Genomic DNA, 20,211 nt, shown 5'->3' on the forward strand with positions numbered 1-20,211 from the left:
AGAAAGTCGGATAAGGGCTGAAGTTAGAGAAGGACATGCAGTTGTCCACTATTCAGTTTTGGGACTGGCAGACTAGGTGGGAGAGCAGGATAATAAGTTGGAGACCTTAGTCTCCATTTTGCCATTTTGCCAAGCTAGGAGGGTGTAGGCTTCTGTGGATTGAGGTCTGAGCACTTGTGACAAAGCCTGATTAGGACTCTAAGAGGTGGCTCAGTCAGTAGAGCATCTTACTCTTGATCCCAGGGTCCTCTTGATCCCAGAGTCTTGAGTTCAAGGCCCATGTTGGGCATGGAGCCTTCTTAAAAAAAAAAAAAAAAAAAAAAAAAAAAATGGATCTAAGAGTTGTAATTGCTGGAAAGTGAAGAGAATGAAGGGGAGAATATTATGGTGATTGGCAGTGAAATAGGCAAAATGCCCAAGGCTGTCCAACCCTTAATACAGAGGAAAGTTCTAAATAGCAATTACTCAAAAAACTCCTAAGAGAAAACTTGTACTTTCTCTGCCCCTTAACGTTGTAAATTTTATCATGTCTTTGAAATGTAAACACCCCAGGAGATAACCAAAACACTGCCCACAGAGAGTGAATTTAAAAATAGGGAAAAAGAGGGGCGCCTGGGTGGCTCAGTCTGTTGAGTGTCTGACTTCGGCTCAGGTCGTGATCTCATGGATCATGGGTTTGAGCCCAATGTCAGGCTCTGTGCTGACAGCGCAGAGGCTGGTACCTGCTTTCAGGTTCTGTGTCTCCCTCTCTCCCTGCCCCTCTCCTGCTTGCGATCTGCCTCTCTGTCTCTCTCTCTCAAAAATAAACAAACATTACAAAAAATTTTTTTTAAATAGGGAAAAAGAGGCTTTTCAAAATACCGACTGCTATAGAAGCTCCCTTGCCTCAGAAAGCTTTGGCCATGGAGCGCCTGGATGGCTCAGTCGATTAAGCATCCAATCTCGGGTCAGGTCATGATCTCGCGGTTCATGAGTTTGAGCTCCACACTGGACTCTGTGCTGACAGCGTGGAGCCCAATTCGGATCCTCTGTACCCTTCTCTCTCTGCCCCTCCCCAGCTTGTGCTCATGTGTACTCTCTCTCTCTCTCTCTTTCTCTCTGTCTCTCAAAAATAAATAAACATTAAAAAAAAAGAAGAAGAAGAAAAAAAAGCTTTGGCCGTGTGAGAAATACCTGATTCACAGCTAGAGTTTTGGAATGAAAGCTACAGGGTCTCTGTGTCTGCATGTTATGTAGGTCTATAGACATATATTACATATGTGGTGTTTTTCTATCTCCAGAGGGCATTGCCAAAATTACTATGTAAAAGAGTTCTATTTAATTGGCTTAAGGAAAAATAAGTTTAAATATCAATAATATACTTCTTTAGAACTGAAAAAATTTTATTTCATCTGCTAAAAGGACAAAGTTTTCTTGAACTATTGGTCTGTTCTAGATGAGACTGTGAAAGGTTTTTCTTTACCTTTTAAGTAATCTGCCTAGAAAACAAAGATTCTATGTTTTATAAAAATAATTTATTGCACCTTATGTTACCTTTATTTTAGAAAGCTGAGTCTTCTCTATTAAAAGAGCTAAGTTTTTTACAACTCTGTAGCTTTCTGTATTAGCTTTTGAAGTCTTTAATTGTCACTTTGGCAAAATGGATAACTAAGTATTGTTTCATGGTGGCTGTAATCTAATCAAGTGTTTTAAGCCTTTTGATATTTTTGACAAACTTCCCCCAAATCAAATTCTTTTTAATTTTTTTTTTTAATGTTTATTTGTTTTTGAGAGACAGAGAGAGACAGAGCACAAGCAGGAGAGGAGCAGAGAGAGCAGGAGGCACAGAGTCTGATGTGGGGTTCAAACTCATGAACCGTGAGATCATGACCTGAGCCAAAGTTGGATACTTAACTGAGTGAGCCACCCAGGTGCCCCACCCCAAATCAAATTCTAATAAAGTCTTGTTCACTTTGAACTAACTTTGGGATTTTTCAGAGGGTCCCTAGAAACATCTCAAAAGATGTATTCTGTGTACTTGTGAAAGGAAGACATTGAACTAATTAGGCTTAATTTGTTGGTTACATTTCATGGGAAGCATTGTCAAATAAGAAGTGATGCTCAACTTTCTTTATGTTGTTCCAGAAATTGTACACAATTCCTAAAAATCTGATATGTCCTGGTTCAGTCATAATTCTAATTATTATTTTAAAAAGGATGTCACAGGGGCGCCTGGGTGGCGCAGTCGGTTAAGCGTCCGACTTCAGCCAGGTCACGATCTCGCGGTCCGTGAGTTCGAGCCCCGCGTCAGGCTCTGGGCTGATGGCTCGGAGCCTGGAGCCTGTTTCCGATTCTGTGTCTCCCTCTCTCTCTGCCCCTCCCCCGTTCATGCTCTGTCTCTCTCTGTCCCAAAAATAAATAAAAAACGTTGAAAAAAAAAATTAAAAAAAAAAAAAGGATGTCACAGAAATAATAAAATTTCTTCCCCCAAGTTTTCACTTTTTCTTCTTTTCTAATACATGATAAAAAAATTTTTTTTAGATTTTTTATTACATTTATTTATTTTTGAGAGACAGAGAGACAGAGCACAAGTGGGGAGGGGCAGAAAGAGAAGGAGACAGAATCTGAAGGAGGCTCCAGGCTCTGAGCTGTCAGCACAGAGCCCGACGCAGGGCTCGAACTCACAAACTGTGAGATCATGACCTGAGCTGAAGTCGGACGCTCAACCGACTGAGCCACCCAGGCACCCCCCAAAAAATTTGTTTAATGTTTATTTAGTTTTGAGAGAGAGACAGACAGACAGACAGGGTCCGAGCAGGGAGGAACAGAGAGAAAGGGACACACAGAATCTGAAGCAGGCTCCATGCTGTCAGCACAGAGCCTGATGCGGGGTTGAGATTCACGAGCCGCGAGATCGTGACCTGAGCCGAAGTCAAATGCTTAACAGACTGAGCCACCCAGGTGCCCCTCTAATATATGATTTTAAAACGTTCACAGTTTCACTCCAAGTTCTGTTATAGCCCCATCCCACAAATTTGGAAGTGCTATAATTTCTTAGCGTTTTGTTCAGAATATTTACTAATTTCCATTTTATATATTTAACTCATATTGTTTAGAAGTGTGTTGGGGTGCCTGGGTGGCTCAGTTGGTTAAGCGTCCAACTCTTGGTTTCGGCTTAGGTCATGAACTCACAATTTGTGGGTTTAAGCCCTGCATCGGTTGCCATGCCGACAGTGTGTAGCCTGCTTGGGATTCTTTCCCTCTCTCTCTGCCTCTCTCCTGCTTGCTTTCTATCTCTCTTTCCAGCTCTCTCTCTCTCTCTCAAAATAAATAAATAAACATAAAAAAAAAAAGAAGCGTGTTGCATGATTTCTAAATATTTGGAGATTCTCTTGTGTTGTTACTGAGTTTGAACTGAATTCCAAAGTGGTCAATGTATATACACCATGTGATGTCAGTCTTTTGAAATTTGTTGAGGTTTGTTTTAAGGCCCAGCATGTAGTCCGTTTTGGCAAATATCCAGTGTGCACTTGAAGTGGTATTATTTTAATTTTTATCTTCTTCTGAAGCTTTGGATATCCAACTAAGGCTGGTCCTCACAACATTCTATACCTATTTTGTACGTATTCCCAGTTTCTACTTCCTTATAGTAGGTGTGTTTGTATTTTTAGTATATCTTTCTCCTTTCTCAACCCAATGGCTTTCTTCTTGTTGTGGTTATAGGCAGCCTAAAAGTTAAAAAAAACAAAAAACAAAAAACCTACCTTTGTTGTACTTAGTTCGTTATTAGGTTCCATAGTCCCTAACCACAAAATAAGTGTTCACCTAATACCAAAGTACTTTATAATAAAGAGTTAATTCTGGGGCGCGTGGGTGGCTCAGTCGGTTAGGCATCTGACTTAGGCTCAGGTCATGATCTCATGTTCTGTGAGTTCGAGCTCCACATCGGGCTCTGTGCTTACAGCTCAGAGCCTGGAGCCTACTTTGGATTCTGTGTCTCCCTCTCTCTCTGCCTCTCCCCCATCCACGCCCTGCCTTTCTCATTCTTAAAAAATAAATAAACATTAAAAAAAATTTTTTTTAAGTTAACTCGTTTCTTGGTATTGATTCATTTATCATGTTAATGTTGTTATGTTCTTGAAACTGGTCTACCTTGCCTTTATCAAAAGGGAAAAAAATGCGTTTCCCAGTTGGGAAGGCTGTGTACTTTCCCAATACTAAGCAGTACCTTATCTTATCTGAAGATGCATAACTGTGTTGTGAACTAAAGCTATTGTATTTGAGGAGAGAGCCACCTAGGCATCCAGGTAACCTCCATGCATGAATTCATTTCCGCCAACATTTGAGTGGCCTTTGTCTGTGTGGAAAAGAAGTGGTGCATAAAAACGGAGACTCTGCTTTGTGTAAGACGGTGTGTTAGGTGCTGCACTACTTAACTTTTCTTGATTTGGGGATCTATTCTTTCTTGCTGTTTCATAACCATTGCTGGAAATATTTGTGACAGTGTGAGATAAGGATGATGTGCTTATAATCCATATCGGAGGAAAATAACACCTCTCTTCTGCAATAGGAAAGTGTCAGCTTTTAATTACTTTTAGACTAGACAAGGATACAGGTGTTCAAATTCTTGGCCCACCATCTTCTGCCTCAGTCAGACTTTGAATTACGTGCATTTCTGTTAATGTGATTAAGTGGTATTTATAAAAGCTTTGTGGTAAATATGGTTGGTTAACTTTGTATTTCAACTCATGGGACCCTCAGCTTCATGCTGCAGATCTGGGTTTTGGAGCTCTTAGCTGTGCAGCCAGGTGAGAGCCCCTATTCTGCTCTCCCTGCTGCTGATAAAGGAGAAAGGGGGGAGACACGTGTACATACTGGCTTTTCTGTGTGACAAGGGCTGTTTAATTGGGGATGATTGTGAAGTTCTTGTCATAGAAAATGGGCGACAGAATTTGCAGTTAGTAGTGAAATAACTGACTCTCAGTCCACATTGGAAAATGAAACATAAAACATTTTGGTGATAAAAATATAAGTTTTAGGGGCGCCTGGATGGCTCAGTCAGCTAAGCATCCGACTCTTGGTTTTGGCTCAGGTCATGATCCCCGAGATCGAGCCCTGCATCAGACTCTGCGCCGGGCATGGAGCCTGATTGGGAGTCTCTCCCTCTCTCTCTCTGCTCCTCTCCCCTGCTCATGCTCTCTCTCTCAAAAATAAATACAATACACTTTAAAATATATATAAGTTTTAGAATATATAGCACAAAGAGTGAATCTTAATGTAAATGGTGGATTTTAGTCAATAGTAACATATCAGTATTGGTTCGTCAATTTTAATAAATGTACCACCCTAATGGAAGGATGTTACTAGTGGAGGAAACAGATGGGGAAGAGGTGGGGAGATGAGGAGGTATGTGGGAACTCTCTGTACGTTTTGCTCAATTTTTCTGAACCTAAAAGTGCTCAAGAGTTTGGAAGTTCTGTGTAACTGGTTTAATGTTCCTCAGCAAGTTCTTATCATACAAGTTAGTTTTAACCCTGAGTCTTGGGATTTCTCAGGTAAGACGAATCTGGTTTGCAGTTTGAGCTACTATGTCAGGTAGATTTGCCCCTCTGTTTTTGTAAGGTTCATTAACTGTGCCCCTGCCTTCTCTATCTGTTAAAACAGTTGGAATGCCAAGATGCCTTGGAAACAGCAGCCCGAGCTGAGGGTCTTTCCCTGGATGCCTCCATGCATTCTCAGCTCAGAATCCTGGATGAGGAACATCCCAAGGGAAAGTACCATCACAGCTTAAGTGTTCTGAAGCCCATCCGGACCACTTCCAAGTAAGAGGCTCTGCCAGTTAATGACTTGTCTATGAAGCACCAAAAGCATTTTTGAAAATTCGGGCTAAGATCAGACCATTTGGGAAGACCCATTTATAGTCAGGAACCATTTGCTAAACAGCGTATTATAAATGCTGGCTAGCCTGTCTGTGTGCACTGACAATTTTGTGCTTTGGGTTTTCTCTCCTTAGACACCAGCACCCAGTGGACAATGCTGGGCTCTTCTCCTGCATGACTTTTTCTTGGCTTTCTCCTCTGGCCCGTGTGGCCCACAGGAAGGGAGAGCTCTCAATGGAGGACGTGTGGTCTTTGTCCAAGCACGAGTCTTCCGATGTGAACTGCAGAAGGTAGGCGTCTCTGGTCCACCCTGGTCTCCCACATCTGGGTGCGTAGGGCCTGAGCTAGGAGGGTGGGTCCGGCAGTGTGACGCCCTCAGCTCTCTGTTCATTTAGGATCTGAGCTGTCCTCTGGAGGGAGGGTAGCCTGGGGATGACTTTCTCTTTGCTCTTCTGCTTTATCTCCTATTTCACCTTTAATCCTGTTTTAACCACGGGCTTTCTCTCTCTCTCTCAGCCCCGCTTCTCTTCCTGAGTCGACAGGGAAATTATGTTGCTGCCTTGTGACAGAATACATTTTTGTGGTAGCTGATTATCATGATTAAAATCTAGCTTACAACTTTACATTTGACTACAGGACTCTTCAGAAAGGGTTGGGACCCTTGAGGAAGGAGCTCTTAGCCATGAGCAAATTCTGTTCAGGGATAATTTTTCTGGGGGGAAGGAAGGACTTTTGTTCTCATTATTTTCTATGTCATGAGGGGCTCCCTATACAGGGTAAATATGTAGTTACCCAGGAAGGGTATTTTTTTCCCAGAAGGTGAAGTCCGTGTACACAGTTTAAAGGAGAGGCTCGTGTGAGTGGTATCAAAGCCTGGAGGCAAAAAGCAATGGCAGGAGGGAATCTAGGGAGTGTCTGTTCACCTGGGGAGATGTGTAACGAGGACATGTGCCCTTGTTAAGACTAGAGAGACTGTGGCAAGAAGAGCTGAATGAAGTTGGGCCAGACGCCGCTTCCCTCCGAAGGGTTGTGTGGATCTTCTGCCGCACCAGGCTCATCCTCTCCATCGTGTGCCTGATGATCACACAGCTGGCTGGCTTCAGTGGACCAGTAAGTTCTAACCATCCTTTCTGACAGTCTCCAGGGGCCCGGCCATGGCCAGCTCTAACACTCTTGTTCTGTTGCAGGGGTTGTGCTCACCTTTGGGCTAGTTAGCAGCCTTAGAGTTGCCTCTAGGTCTGTTGAAAGGGAACAATCGATTCTGGAGTGAATGGTGGCTTGTCAGCAGCTGGAAGGATGAGGGGCCATGTTGCCAGAGGAGAGCTGGACCTGGCTTGCTTTCCTGGGGCGGGTGAAAATGAATGATTCCAGCCCTGTGCAGGACTGTGCTTCTTTGCTGCGTGTCTACATGAAATGACAGTCTTGGTTTGGGGAGATGGTGTCTCACGGTGCTGTGAGTGGGCGAGAGCGGCGTTGTGTGGCGTAGGTTGCTGAGCCAGTGCTGGAGTCACACCGAATGCCTGGAGGCAGGGTTGTCACGTGTTTGGCGGTTCCGTGGCAAATGAGCCCGAAGAAACTAGAGGAGCGTTGAGGTTTTTAGAGTCTGACCTGCAGTCTGTTGAGTTCTGGTGTATGGTGTGAACTGTGCTGTAGGTGTCGGGGTGGTAGCCATGGTTTTTTCCTAGTGTGTACTGAAGCAGGGTAGGTACGAGAGTGATGTTCACGCTGTTCTCTGGACACCTGTTTCTTACACCTGCTGTGCTTCCTTACACTTGAGACTTTGATTAAATCTATTCTCTGCATATTTGCCTTGAGGCATCGGAGCAGTAGTGCTACTTATACTGTGCATTTTCCGTGTGTGGGTAAGCTGGAGGTTCATGGTTTTGGTAAGTATATGCCTAAGATGCATGGTGATTAGGTAAAACTAATTTGCAGTTTTTCTGTCTTTTTTTTTCTTGTCATTATTGTTGTTTGTTTGTTTTTTGTTTTTTTTTAATGTTTGATGCCTTTTTAAAAGTTCTGATCTCTTTTCTGAAGCAGAGAACACTACTTTCCTGGTATTAGGTTTCTATATTAATTGACCAACTAACACACTTTTGTATAAGTTTTAAGTAAGAGAGACCATGTACCTGAATATTATGTTATTGACCAAAATGGCAAACATGTTCATAGGACCAGCTTCCCCCAAGAAGAGCTTCTGTCATTGTTTCACTACAGGGCTGGTGGCTGCTCTGGATCTTCTGTGGAATTCCTTGAGCTGGATAGCACAGTATACAGGCTTTCATGATTCCATTTGGCCAGTGCAAGAAGTTCATTGGCTCCCCCCCATACAAAAAAAAAAAAAAAAGAAAGAAAAAAGAAAAGAAAGGAAGAAAGGGAAGAAATTCCATAGATTACTGCAATTTTAAGTTTTTTTGGGGAAAAAAAGCTACCTATGCATGTTCAGTTTGGGGCCTACAGTCACTCCCTTGAGCATCTGCATATTCCTTAATCTCTCTTTTAAGGCACTGCATACTGGATTGCTAACTCTAGTAAACTCTTCTAGATGCCAGGGAACACTGAGAGCCTTCCTTTAATAGGAAAACTGCAGCACGCTTTTCCTTCTCTCTACCCTCTTGGGGAAGAACAACTTAAGGCCTGTGTTATTTCATGTGATTCCATCCTAGAACAATTGAGAAAGCAATGGTCCCACCCGTAGTCTATCTAAATGATAAAAAGATTTAAAACTATAAGCAAAGCAAACTTTTTTTTTTTTTTTTTGGAGCTCCAGTTCTTATAAATTTTTTTTTTTTAATTGGAAATTGAAGAATCAGGCTGGTTTTGAGATTAGTACTAGCAATGAGCATACCTTCTGTTCTGTGGATTTAAATCCTTTCGAAGAAAATCCATTTTAGATTTTTGGACATTTTCTAATGTGGCACGACTTTCAAACTGGCTCAGTCTGTTCTTCTAGAAATCTATGTAAGAACCGACTCCCCAAATATGGGGATATTTCTGATCTCCTCTCAGGCCTCACTGAACCTTGGTAGCCACATGCAGAATATATGAAACAATGAAGTTAAGGTGTGTGTATGTTTTTTAACTGGCTGGACGTTTGTACATCGAGATGATCCAAGGTTTCAGTGATGCCAGTGGACCAGAGCTCTGTGCAGAGTGTCCAAAGGTCACAGTAGTGTTAACGGAGTAGCAGAACGTATATGGGTACGGTCCTGACCTAACATGAGTGGCCAGACTTGCTAAGGTCTTGCTAAAGTTGTGACCTCCTTGGATTCAAACAATTTAAAAAGACCAGGCCTGACCTATGATTTTTTTGTGTAAAGAATTAGCATCCACCCTGTAGATCTGCAAGAGAAGACTGCCTCCTGCAGCACTACATCTCGGTGAATGCTAACTCTGCTCCAGGGCCTTTTGGGGAAAGGGCAGTGAATAGCCTCTAGAGAGGTAAGTTTCCCACCCTCCCCACCTCTCCCCAGCTGCAGCTTGCTTGGTGCTGTCAGGATCTGGATTTGGGGGGAGTCTCTCTGTAGTGGAACCAGTGACAGAAGCTGTTCTTTAGAATTTTCAGGATGGCTGTATTCTGCGGTCAGAATGAGAGAGTCAAGCTGGGCAGAATCTCTCGCCAAGAGTTCAGGTAAGGTAATGTTTATTCACTGGGAATGCTTTCCACAGCCAGACAGCTATTCTGACAATCTCGAGTTTTCCTCCCAGTTTGTTTGCATTTAAATGATAAGTTTGTAACTTTTTAAAACTAAATTTTGGTTGGATTTTTCATGAAAAACCTTTTTTTCTTTATCCCATGCAAAATGGTTTGAAATGTAATTGTTTTTTTTTTTGTTTTTGTTTTTGTTTTTAAACCCTGTGTGTTGGAAATTCTTTAATCTGCTGTTTCCTCTTTCCCCCCACCCTCTGAAAGTTTTACATAATGTCAGCCTTCATTATGTCTTTGACTTTCCCCCGGCTCCTCACCTCCGGGAGGTACTAATGCTATTGCCCGGTGCTGAAAGATGGCACTGTAAAGGTATGGGAAGGAAGGAACCCCAAACTACAACCTGCTGTCCTTTCACGCCTTCCTTTGGAGACTGTTCCATCAGTGCCGAGGTGTGTGAGAAAATGCTTTACTGCATCGCCATCTTACTGAGTTGCTTCACGTGAGGAAAAATGGGGTTTTGACCCTGCCACTCAGTGACTCAGTTCCACATTTTGGATTGCATACTGGAAAAGAAGCCAATCTTCTTGCTAGTAAACCAACAACCCAGCTGTATGCAGTGGTGACCCAAACAATGGATATAAACCTAAAAATCTGAGGGAGGGGAGAGGTGGAATACAATAGTGCTTGGAATCTGAAATCTCATTTATTTGATCAGGTTATTTGCCGACACTTGACAGAAATCTGATTGGTGGGGATCTCTTAGGATCTAGTGGACATCTGGTATTAATTTCCTTTCAGGAAAAATGAGAAATGCCAGTTAACCAGAGAGCGTCTGGGTTCTGGAATTCAGTATTAGCCGCCTCAGGACAATTGTGTCTGGCCTCCATTTTTGTCTGTCATTCAGAGCTGGCTTCCATCTACAGTACCTTTTGCTATAAGGATCCGGGGTAGTTGGGTGGATGGGTTTCTCATTAATTTTTTTTTTCTTCCTTCAGGGTGGGGGATTGGTTTGGCTTTCTTTTGTCGTGGCTTGTTTTCTTTCATTTTTGGCAAGATCGATTTTAGCTGCAAGGACTTGAAAAGACTCTGAAGGATCCCACCAGTTTTTCCTTGAGGCCTAGATTTTTGTATTCTGTCCTGAACAGAAGTCATTCATCACAGCCTGCTGAACCAATAGCGCCAGTGATTTTAAGCAGAGTTACCTCTTTGGGGAGTTTTTAGTTTTTTGTTTTTTTGTTTTTTAATTCTCTTTCCTTAGCAGCAAGGTCTTATTCCTGGAGAATCTCCTCCACTGCAGCCTCCCTGCAGCTTCGGGAGCCTTAATCGATTAAGTGCTGTCAGCTTGATGTACTACTCCGGACTCTGGAAACAGATATCGGTTCTATTCTGTATTTCCACTGTGTGTAGCTAAAACAACAGTCGGAGGCCCGATGACCTGTTAGACGGCTAGCCTTGTATAACTCGACTCTGTATGTTCCCATGTATGTTACCGCAATGCTCCTCCTGTTGTACAGTGTCTGTGAGATGCTCTTTGAAGATGGTACTTTTTTTTTTTTTCATTTTCAATAAAAGTACATTACCTCCCACTTCCTGGTATTTAATCCTGTTGCTGAATGTGCCTTGTGTGAGTGTGTGCTCCGGCGTTGCAGGACCTCAGAGCTGGAGGTGGCACTCGGTGGTTCTTGGGGGCTGGCTGCCTTCCCTCACTGCAGGTGGTGTTAGACATATACTACCTGAGGTAACATGTTTTTGTTTTTGGGAGGGAGTGGGGAGTGGGGAGGGTCCGTGGGAGGGTTTCTGGATTTTGGATAGTCTGCTTTGTTTGCTGTCTTCTGTACTATTAAACTGCCGATGTTTATTTTCAGGAATGTTTTGCAAATGCACTTCTCACTCTTCCCCAGTCCAACTGTAGGTACACTGTTCCTTTTTATCAAATAAGCACGTTTGAAACGATCCAAAAAAAAAAAAAAAAAAAAGGTCTTAATTTCATTTAAAGAAATGTATCAGTGTGTGGAGATACTGGAGTAAGGTCAAATAGATACTTTTTAATGACCGTGTGTTTAGAATTAATTTCAGCTCATGGACAGGTTTATGTTACATTAGAAAGAGTAACGGTTTTGGTGGTGTCCTGAAGGAAGAAAATTTCAGATTAGACGTACCTCCTGCGAAATGCCCTGAGTAAATACCCGCAGGCCACATAGTCCGTAAGATTTGGTCCTTCAAGGTCTTTCTCTGCTTATGTACGTACGTACCACTGCACAGTGGAGCTGCTTTCTCTTTCTAACTTAACATAAAACTGTGGCGTGATGTGTGGGTGCTGTGGAGATGTTGACAGTGGGGTGTGTTTCTCCCTGTAGGCCTTCGTGGTGAAACACCTCTTGGAATACACCCAGGTCACAGACTCTAACCTCCGGTACAGCTTGCTGTTAGTCCTGGGCCTCCTCCTGACGGAAGTCGTGCGCTCCTGGTCACTTGCACTGACTTGGGCATTGAATTACCGAACTGGCGTCCGCTTGCGAGGGGCCATCCTAACCATGGCATTTAAGAAGATCCTTAAATTAAAGAACATTAAAGAGAAGTCCGTGGGGGAGGTGAGTACAGGGTGTTTGCTTCAGGGCAGAGGGAAAGCTCCCAGCTTGAGCTCTTTCTTTCCGTTGGATCTCTGCTTTGTCCTGCCTCTTCCTCCTGAGACGAGTGGCTGAGTGGCCAGCATCTTGGCGGGGTCCTCTCACTGCTCTCTATGTCTTGTAGCTCATCAACATGTGCTCCAATGACGGGCAGAGGATGTTTGAGGCAGCCGCCGTTGGCAGCTTGTTGGCTGGAGGACCCATTGTTGCCATCTTAGGCATGATTTATAATGTAATTATTCTAGGACCAACAGGCTTCCTAGGATCAGCTGTTTTTATCCTCTTTTACCCAGCAATGGTGAGTACGACTCCTTCCTGTATTTTAGCAGCTTTTCCTTAAAATGAGTTATTTCCATTAGGTTTTATGTAGTAGGCACCACTGAGGCATTACATCTCTGACCGGAAATTTCCTCAAAGCAGGTACCTGGTTTGGAAAACTCTAAGGTGTCACTTGAATAAAGACTGTGGCTCTTAATGAGATTTAAGAAAGATAATCTGGGTGCCTGGGTGGCTCAGTCAATTACGCGTCTGACTCTTGGTTTTGGCTCAGGTCATGATCTCACGGTTCTTGAGTTTGAGCCCCCACATCAGGCTTTGCGCTGGCAGTGAGGAGCCTGCTTGGGATTCTCTCTCTCCTTCTCTCTCTGCCCCTCCTCTGCTTCTGCTCTCTCTGTCTTTCTCCTCAAAATAAATAAGCAAACTTAAAAAAAAATTACAAAATAAAATAAAAAAGAGAATCTGAGTGAAGGAGGAGGCCTCCAGCTAACACGGGAGTGTTGAGTCTCTTCATCTCGAGTTGATACTAACTGATATGGCTCTTCTGCTTCCCTTTGGTAGCATTCAATATCTGTAATTACCATGAGAACAAATACTTGTCTTAACTTCCTTCCAAAGATGTAAGAATTAAATAATATTTTATTCTAATTTAATAGACCACTTTTATTAAAAAGCAGTACACCTACCTGATGCTCATTTTATTTATAATAATCTTGAGCAGATTTATTTCCCAGAAAGGCTGGACGATTCTTAAGTTTGAATAAGCCCTGACTTGGCACAACATTGCTTTTCCTTTCAGATGTTTGTATCCCGGATCACTGCGTATTTCAGGAGAAAATGTGTGACCACCACTGATGAACGTGTCCAGAAGATGAATGAAGTCCTCACTTACATTAAATTTATCAAAATGTATGCCTGGGTCAAAGCATTTTCTCAAATTGTACAAAGTGAGTTTAAGATTTTATATGTGTGTTTGGTAGAAGGGGTTTAGTGTCTTAGCTTCCTGAGCACATTAGCTGCTAGGAATCCTAATGTCATAGGATCATGATATCTTATATTCTTATAATATCTTATGATCTTATATTGAAAGGGATCTTAGAGACTTGAACCCATAATCTCTTCTTACAAAGGAGGAAATTAAGACCAGAAAATTGTGATTTTTCCCAAGATAACTAAGCTAGTTATGAGTAATTCATTCAGTTTCAAAGCCGCCTATCTATACTGTCATCCTGCCCATTATTTTGTGGCCTAGCCATGAAGACATTACAGAAAACAGTATCAAGTGGCTATTGAGGGCTTCGCCCTCCCCTCCCCACCACAGGTGCATGTACACCACAGGTAGTAAGTGAAGTGTAAGATCCTGGGGGAGCAGGAGAAGTGCCGGGAGGGGGGTCAGGACAGTGGGGATCTGGGTCTAGCTCAGCTCCTCACTCATTGTGGTTTTTGGTTTGTTGTTTTATTTTTATCTTTTCAAACAATTGACTTATGTTGAGTCACAAGGCCTGTCCTGGCCCTATCCTGGTTATCATGATCAGTAAATTCAACGCAGACAGAGACTTGTCTAATATTTAAATGCCAAATGATGGACCTTAAAAAAGATGATCTTTAGGGGTGCCTGGGTGGGTTAGTCGGTTAAGCATCTAACTTCTGCTCAGGTCATGATCTCACGATTCATGAGTTCGAGCCCCACTTTGGGCCATGTGCTGACAGCGCAGAGCCTGCTTGGGATTCTCTCTCTCCCTCTCTCTCTGCCCTTCTCCTACTTGTGAGTAGGAGAAATAATAAATATCAAAATAATAAACTTTTTTAAAAAGGTGACATTTAAGAAGGATATATTTAAAGGCACTTTGGAGTTGAAAAAAGAAGATGTATTTACATTTAAACTTAATTTAAGTATAAAAAATGTGGGCTGTTAATTGACCATCACCTCATAGTGAGCTAACCTGAATACATTACAGTTACAAAAGCTAATGCAATTTTAGGTTGAATAGAAATACAGTGTTCAGAGCAAGGAAGCTATTTTAGTTTTATTGCTTGGTTTCTCGATTAAATCTTCAGGAACATTGTGTCCAATTCACACGCTTATTTATCAGTGGTCATCAGGAGGAGGTGGCCACTCAGAGGTGTCCAGCAGTGGGTTAGATAGCTTTGTTAAGTAGTGAATTCATTGCCAATAGAATGGAATAAATGGATGCTAACTGGATATCTGCCAAGCATGTTTTAGGCAAGGTGACTGCCCACGGTCCTTTCTGGCTCTCTCACTCTGTGGTTTCATAATTTTATTTCTGAGACTCCACTCTTTCTTCAGCCCCTGACTCTGGTGTCTTTACCTGTGTGTGTTAGTTTGAAAAGAGCATTCTTGCTCGTTATGGACTTAGGCAAGTTATACAGTAAATGTGAAAGCAATGAGTTAGATTTGTAAAAATATGACTTAGGAGCTAGCTCTGAGGATAGTTCGCAATGTCTTGGGCAGTGGTAATACCTTTAAGGTCAGTGCAAAGCTTCTCAGAATTGCTTATATGTTTAAAAAAAATAGGGGTGGGGGCGCCTGGGTGGCTCAGTCGGTTGGGCGTCCGACTTCGGCCCGGGTCACGATCTCGTGGTCTGTGAGTTCGAGCCCCGTGTCGGGCTCTGGGCTGATGGCTCAGAGCCTAGAGCCTGCTTCCGATTCTGTGTCTCCCTCTCTCTCTGCCCCTCCCCTGTTCATGCACTGTCTCTCTCTGTCTCAAAAATAAATGAACGTTAAAAAAAAAAAAAAAAAAAATAGGGGTGCCTGGGTGGCTAAGTTGGTTAAGCATCCTACTCTTGATTTCGGCTCAGGTCTTGATCTCACGTCTCATGGGATTGAGCCCTGAGTCGAGCTCCATGCTGACAGCATGGAGCCTACTTGGGATTCTTTCTTTTCCCGTGTCACTCTACCCCTCCCCTGCTCGCATGCATGCACACTTTCTCCCTCTCTCTCTGTCTCAAAAATAAACATTAAAAAACCCTGCATACACAAAACGCACCACCTTGTTGTCATACTTCCTATTCCGTGGTCTTCAGTACTCTAGGGTTGCTCTGTTAATAAAGGTCGCAGTTTTGCAAATATTTAAGAAAAATCATTCTGCCTACCAAAGTTGTATTTCACTCACTTTCTCTCAATCATCCTCACTGCTTTTTGTGTGAAAGCCTTTACCCAGCACTGACATACAGTAGGCACTGTGGTAAATCTGAGTTCTTTTTTAATTCTCCATTACTGTGGTAGTCTTTTCTGTAATTACCTGGGCAGGAAATAAACAACAAGCAGGTAAGGAAACAAAACTGCTGATTGCAGATGCAGTTACTCTGCTCATTCCTTTTAGATGTAAGATGTTTGCAAGAAAAATCAGACTAAGGCAGAAGATGATCACTGCACTGATATGTAGGGACTGCTTTCTGTTAGATTTGTTCCTATGACTTGATCCCACTTCAGGCTTGTATACCAGCATTAATGGTAATAATTGATAGTCACGTTGACCTAGGTTTTTATATTATAGGTGTTAAAGAGTTGGTTTTTTTTTTTTTAATGCTTATTTATTTATTTATTTTTAAATGTTTATTTATTTTTGAAAGAGAGAGACAGAGCACAAGCAGGGGAGAGGCAGAGAGAGAGGGAGGAAGACACAGAATCCAAAGCAGGTTCCAGCCTCTGAGCTGTCAGCCCAGAGCCCAACGTGGGGCTCAGACCCACAGACTGTGAGATCATGATCTGAGCCAAAGTCAGATGCTCAACTGACTGAGCCAGCCAGCCACTCCTTAATGCTTATTTATTTTTGAGAGAGAGGGAGAGAGAGAGCGCGCTCATGTGCATGCTGGTGGGGGAGGGGCAAGGAGAGAGGTGGGCAGAGGATCCGAAGCAGGCTCTGCCCAGACAGTAGACAACCCGATGCAGGTCTCGAGCTCATGAACGAACCATGAGACCGTGACCTCAGCGAAAGTTAGACACTTAACCAACTGAGCCACCCAGGCACCCCAAAGAGTTGTTTTAAAACCTGTGTGACTGAAGACCTACCAAGTCTTTGGCGACAGAGGAGCAAATTGGCTTGCTTTTCAGCAATTGGCTTGCTTTTTATTCTTAGAAATCCGAGAGGAGGAACGTCGGATATTGGAAAAAGCTGGATACTTTCAGAGCATCACTGTTGGTGTAGCTCCCATTGTGATGGTGATTGCCAGCGTGGTGACATTCTCTGTTCACATGACCCTTGGCTTTGACCTGACGGCAGCACAGGTCGGTGAGCCCTCAGGGCTTGGGAAAATTTTAGATATACCACATATAGAGATACTCTGGTCCTCTTGTTTCTGGATTTGGAGGTGCCCCCAATGATCAGAAGGTATTTTTTCTTTTATGTGATTAAGCTGAGAAGTAAGAAGAGTAAAGACTCAGGTCTAAGCACAAATAAAGTTATGGGTTATTTTTAAGTCAACCCAACTTCAGATTTAATTGTGAAAATACAGATCATCCTTTGGTTCAGATTTACTGAGAATTTTAATTGAAGGTCTCATAAAAGCTCTACCTTTGAAAAAAGCATATGTGACTCATACCAACTTGACAGTCAAGTTTCAGCCTCCTTTAAACCTGAAAGGAAAGTGATGATGTTTTGTTATTTTTTCCTATTTTCAGGCTTTCACAGTGGTGACCGTCTTCAATTCCATGACTTTTGCTTTGAAAGTAACACCATTCTCTGTAAAATCCCTCTCGGAAGCATCGGTTGCTGTTGACAGATTTAAGGTGAGTGGCTCCCTTCCCCTCCTCCATGTCAGGAGCCATCCCTGGCAAAGCTCACTGCTGCCTTTATTCCAATGGGCCACACAAGGCTGGCTGCACTTGGTTTTTCACCTTTTGGCAAGTTGGTAAGAAAGAGGGTAGTGGAGGAGAGTGAATTAAAGGACGAGATTAGTTACCTTGTGAACGTGAAATTTACCTCTTATTGATGACCCACCTAGTTCTGGGCTCCCAGGATTTGTGTTCCCCTTCAGAGCTGAGCCTTTCTTCCCGGCCCTTCTATGGGTATATGTCGTAACTTCCTAGGCCTTTCAGTGATTCATACCTGGAAGATCAGAAATGTTATGTGACTGTCAGCTTTTCTTCACCTCAGTCTAGCGTCTGCCTCTACCAAAATGCTGTTGTCATTTTGTTTGGTCAATACGCTAAGCCTTTTTTTGATACTTTTTTTCCCTGCCCTGTAGTTGCCACTCATGATGCAGGGAATGCAGTGATATGGGAATAGTCATAAAATGAGACCACGTTGCAAAGTGCAACTAAGGAGATAGCAGGGTTTTTCTGGGGGTGGTTAGTTGATCATGCCTCAGTTGTGTTCTTTGTGCCTTCAGAATAATACAAAGAGATGAGATATGTTGAGGAGGGTAGAGGGATATTTGAAAATCATGGTTAATACTTTTTTAAAAAGGAACAGCACCTGTGTGGGCTGCAATTCCTTGACAATGCCCCTGTGTGGAGTAGCTTCTGGACTCCTGCTAAGCCTTCTTGGCTAGTGAGAACAATGCAAAAGCAATGTTTGTTGCTTGAAGGTTTGAGGCTCAGATGTTTGAGGCATTGATATCCTCACCTTAGATATTCAGGAGAAAACAAATTTGGAATGATGGAGAATATGAAGAATGGAATATAGCTTTCTGTGATTTATTTACATCCTATTTGTTTACAGTTAACAAGGCGAATTTTGTTTGGGCAAGAAAGCCAGTCCTCAGGAATGCATCCCCAGCTCTGTGCCCTCCCTCATTCCAGCCTGGCTGCTAGAAGGCTAAGAGCCAGAGCTATATAAAAGAAATGGTATAATTATTATCAGAGCTTTATTTTGCCCAATCTACAGTATCTAGTCTTGGAAGAAAGTAAATGTTTTGACCATAAGTTTGTCCCTCTGTCCTTGTTAGTGGATGGATTTGGTAGCATCTTGGATGAAAGAATAAGAGTTTATAGTATAGGTTTGTCCTCCCCATGTTTTTCAAGAGCTTTCTTGTCTTCATTTACTGGTGAAGACTTGGTATTAGCAGGTGGCTTTTCACATCATAGCTCCTTCCTCTATCCAGGGAACTTCAGAGTTAATAATAGAAGCAAAATCACTCACAGCTGTATTATATGCCCCATGAGACTTCAGTTCCATTCTGTCTTATTCTTCTTAGCAGTCTCCTCCAGCCCCTCCTCTCTCTCACCCTCCCCTTTCCCCTCCTTCTCCTCCTTCCAGGAGGATGATAACATGTAGAAAGGCAGTAAGAAGCCACCCTGTGACTTTTCTGATAGGATAGTCATCAGTATAGGGTTGCCAGTTTTAGCAAATGAAAAGACAAGACACCCAGTTAGTTAATAACTGCATGGGACATGCTTATACTATAAAATTACTCAATGGTTGTATAGAGTCAAAATTTAACGAGGTGTCCTATATTTTATCTGGCGACCCTCTGTCCCCTCTTCTGCTCAATAGATACATTCCGAGTGAATGAGGGTTGTGTTTTGATACTGTCCTATGGTAAAGTTGAGGTTTATGGGTTTGGTGTTTTGGTTTTTTTTTTAAATGTTTATTTATTTATTTTGAGAGAGAGCACATGTTCAAGGGAGGGGCAGAGGGAGAAGGAGAGAATCCCAAGCAGGCTCCGCACCGGCAGCACAGACCCCAACACCAGGTTTGATCTCATGAACTGTGAGATCATGACCTGAGCTGAAATCAAGAGTCAGACGTTCAACTGACTGAGCCACCCAGGCACCCTGAGGTTTATGGTTTATGTACCTCTAAGAGTCTGTTGTCCTGGAAGGTGCCAGTTCAGATAGACATAAATTCAAGTGTTATAAGGCCCTTGTGTGCCTCAGCATGTCTCAGGAGGAGGCAGGCTGCAGGGAGCCCATGGGAAGGAAATGTGGGGAAGGAGCTGTGCAAACTAGAGGCAAAGGCTTATTTTTTTAATCGTCCTTTGAGGCCTGAAAGAGCCTTTTAATATTTCCTTAGGGGAGAGCAATGGTGGGAGATCTGTCAGCATATGGGTGTACTCTGTGAAGGTGGTCAAGATATTTGGCATGTTGTTCTTAGTTCAGTCTTTCTAGAAGGCTCTGAACAAATGAAACCAACAGCTGTTTTTGGAAATTAAACCTAAGGTTGATCAAGAGTGAAGACTATCGAGGATATTTAGAACCATGACACTTCTGGGAAGATTGGAGATTAGGAATGTATAGGAGGTGTTGGAATCAAAGGAAGGAAAAGAGGAAGCTACACGTTTAAGATCCAGGGGAAAGGGCTCACTCTAAGGGAAGGGGATTATATGTTACATTTAATAACACCGGCAAAAGGGTGCCTGGGTAGCTCGGTCAATTAAGCATCTGACTCTTGATTTCAGCTCAGTTCATATGATCTCACAGCTTTGTGAGTTTGACCCTGCGTCGAGCTCTGTGCTGACAGTGTGGAGCCTGCTTGGGATTCTCCCTCTCTCTCTGCCCCTCCCCCCACTCTTTCTCTGTCTCTTTCAAAATAAATTAATTAATTAAAAAAAATACCCACAAACTTTAAAATAGTTGGGGGTTCTCAGTAAATGAGCAGAATCCTGATCCTGAAAGTCACCTTTTTCTCTAAAGGTGCTTTCTTTCTTTGTAATGTTTAACCTTTTTTTATTAAAAAAATTATTTTTATCATATTGGAAATCCAACTGGGATAGCATTCTGTGATCTCCAGTTTAAGAGAGCTGTCAGAAGTGGATTCAAAATCACGGGCACATATAAGGTTTATTGCAGTTAGTATTTTGAATCTAATTTCAGAAACACTCAGCTTTTCAATCATTC

At 42.6% G+C, this 20,211-nt stretch overlaps 1 protein-coding gene across 9 annotated transcripts in view; it reads left to right on the forward strand.

Annotated features, from left to right (window-relative positions):
- The window catches only part of ABCC5 (ATP binding cassette subfamily C member 5), a 79,752-nt gene that overhangs the window by 17,580 nt on the left and 41,961 nt on the right, over positions 1–20,211 (forward strand). For 3 of the 9 annotated variants that reach the window (XM_007077551.3, XM_042998571.1, XM_007077552.3), the window contains exons 3-10: positions 5,644–5,801; positions 5,993–6,148; positions 6,821–6,968; positions 11,865–12,098; positions 12,259–12,432; positions 13,210–13,357; positions 16,511–16,659; positions 17,053–17,160. In XM_007077551.3, the coding sequence (XP_007077613.1) occupies positions 5,644–5,801; positions 5,993–6,148; positions 6,821–6,968; positions 11,865–12,098; positions 12,259–12,432; positions 13,210–13,357; positions 16,511–16,659; positions 17,053–17,160 (1,275 nt within the window). The other 6 variants (XM_007077553.3, XM_042998573.1, XM_042998572.1 and 3 more) reach the window with 6 other exon arrangements.

Source organism: Panthera tigris, chromosome C2 (assembly GCF_018350195.1).
Source record: "Panthera tigris isolate Pti1 chromosome C2, P.tigris_Pti1_mat1.1, whole genome shotgun sequence".
In the NCBI taxonomy this organism is placed as follows: domain Eukaryota; kingdom Metazoa; phylum Chordata; class Mammalia; order Carnivora; family Felidae; genus Panthera; species Panthera tigris.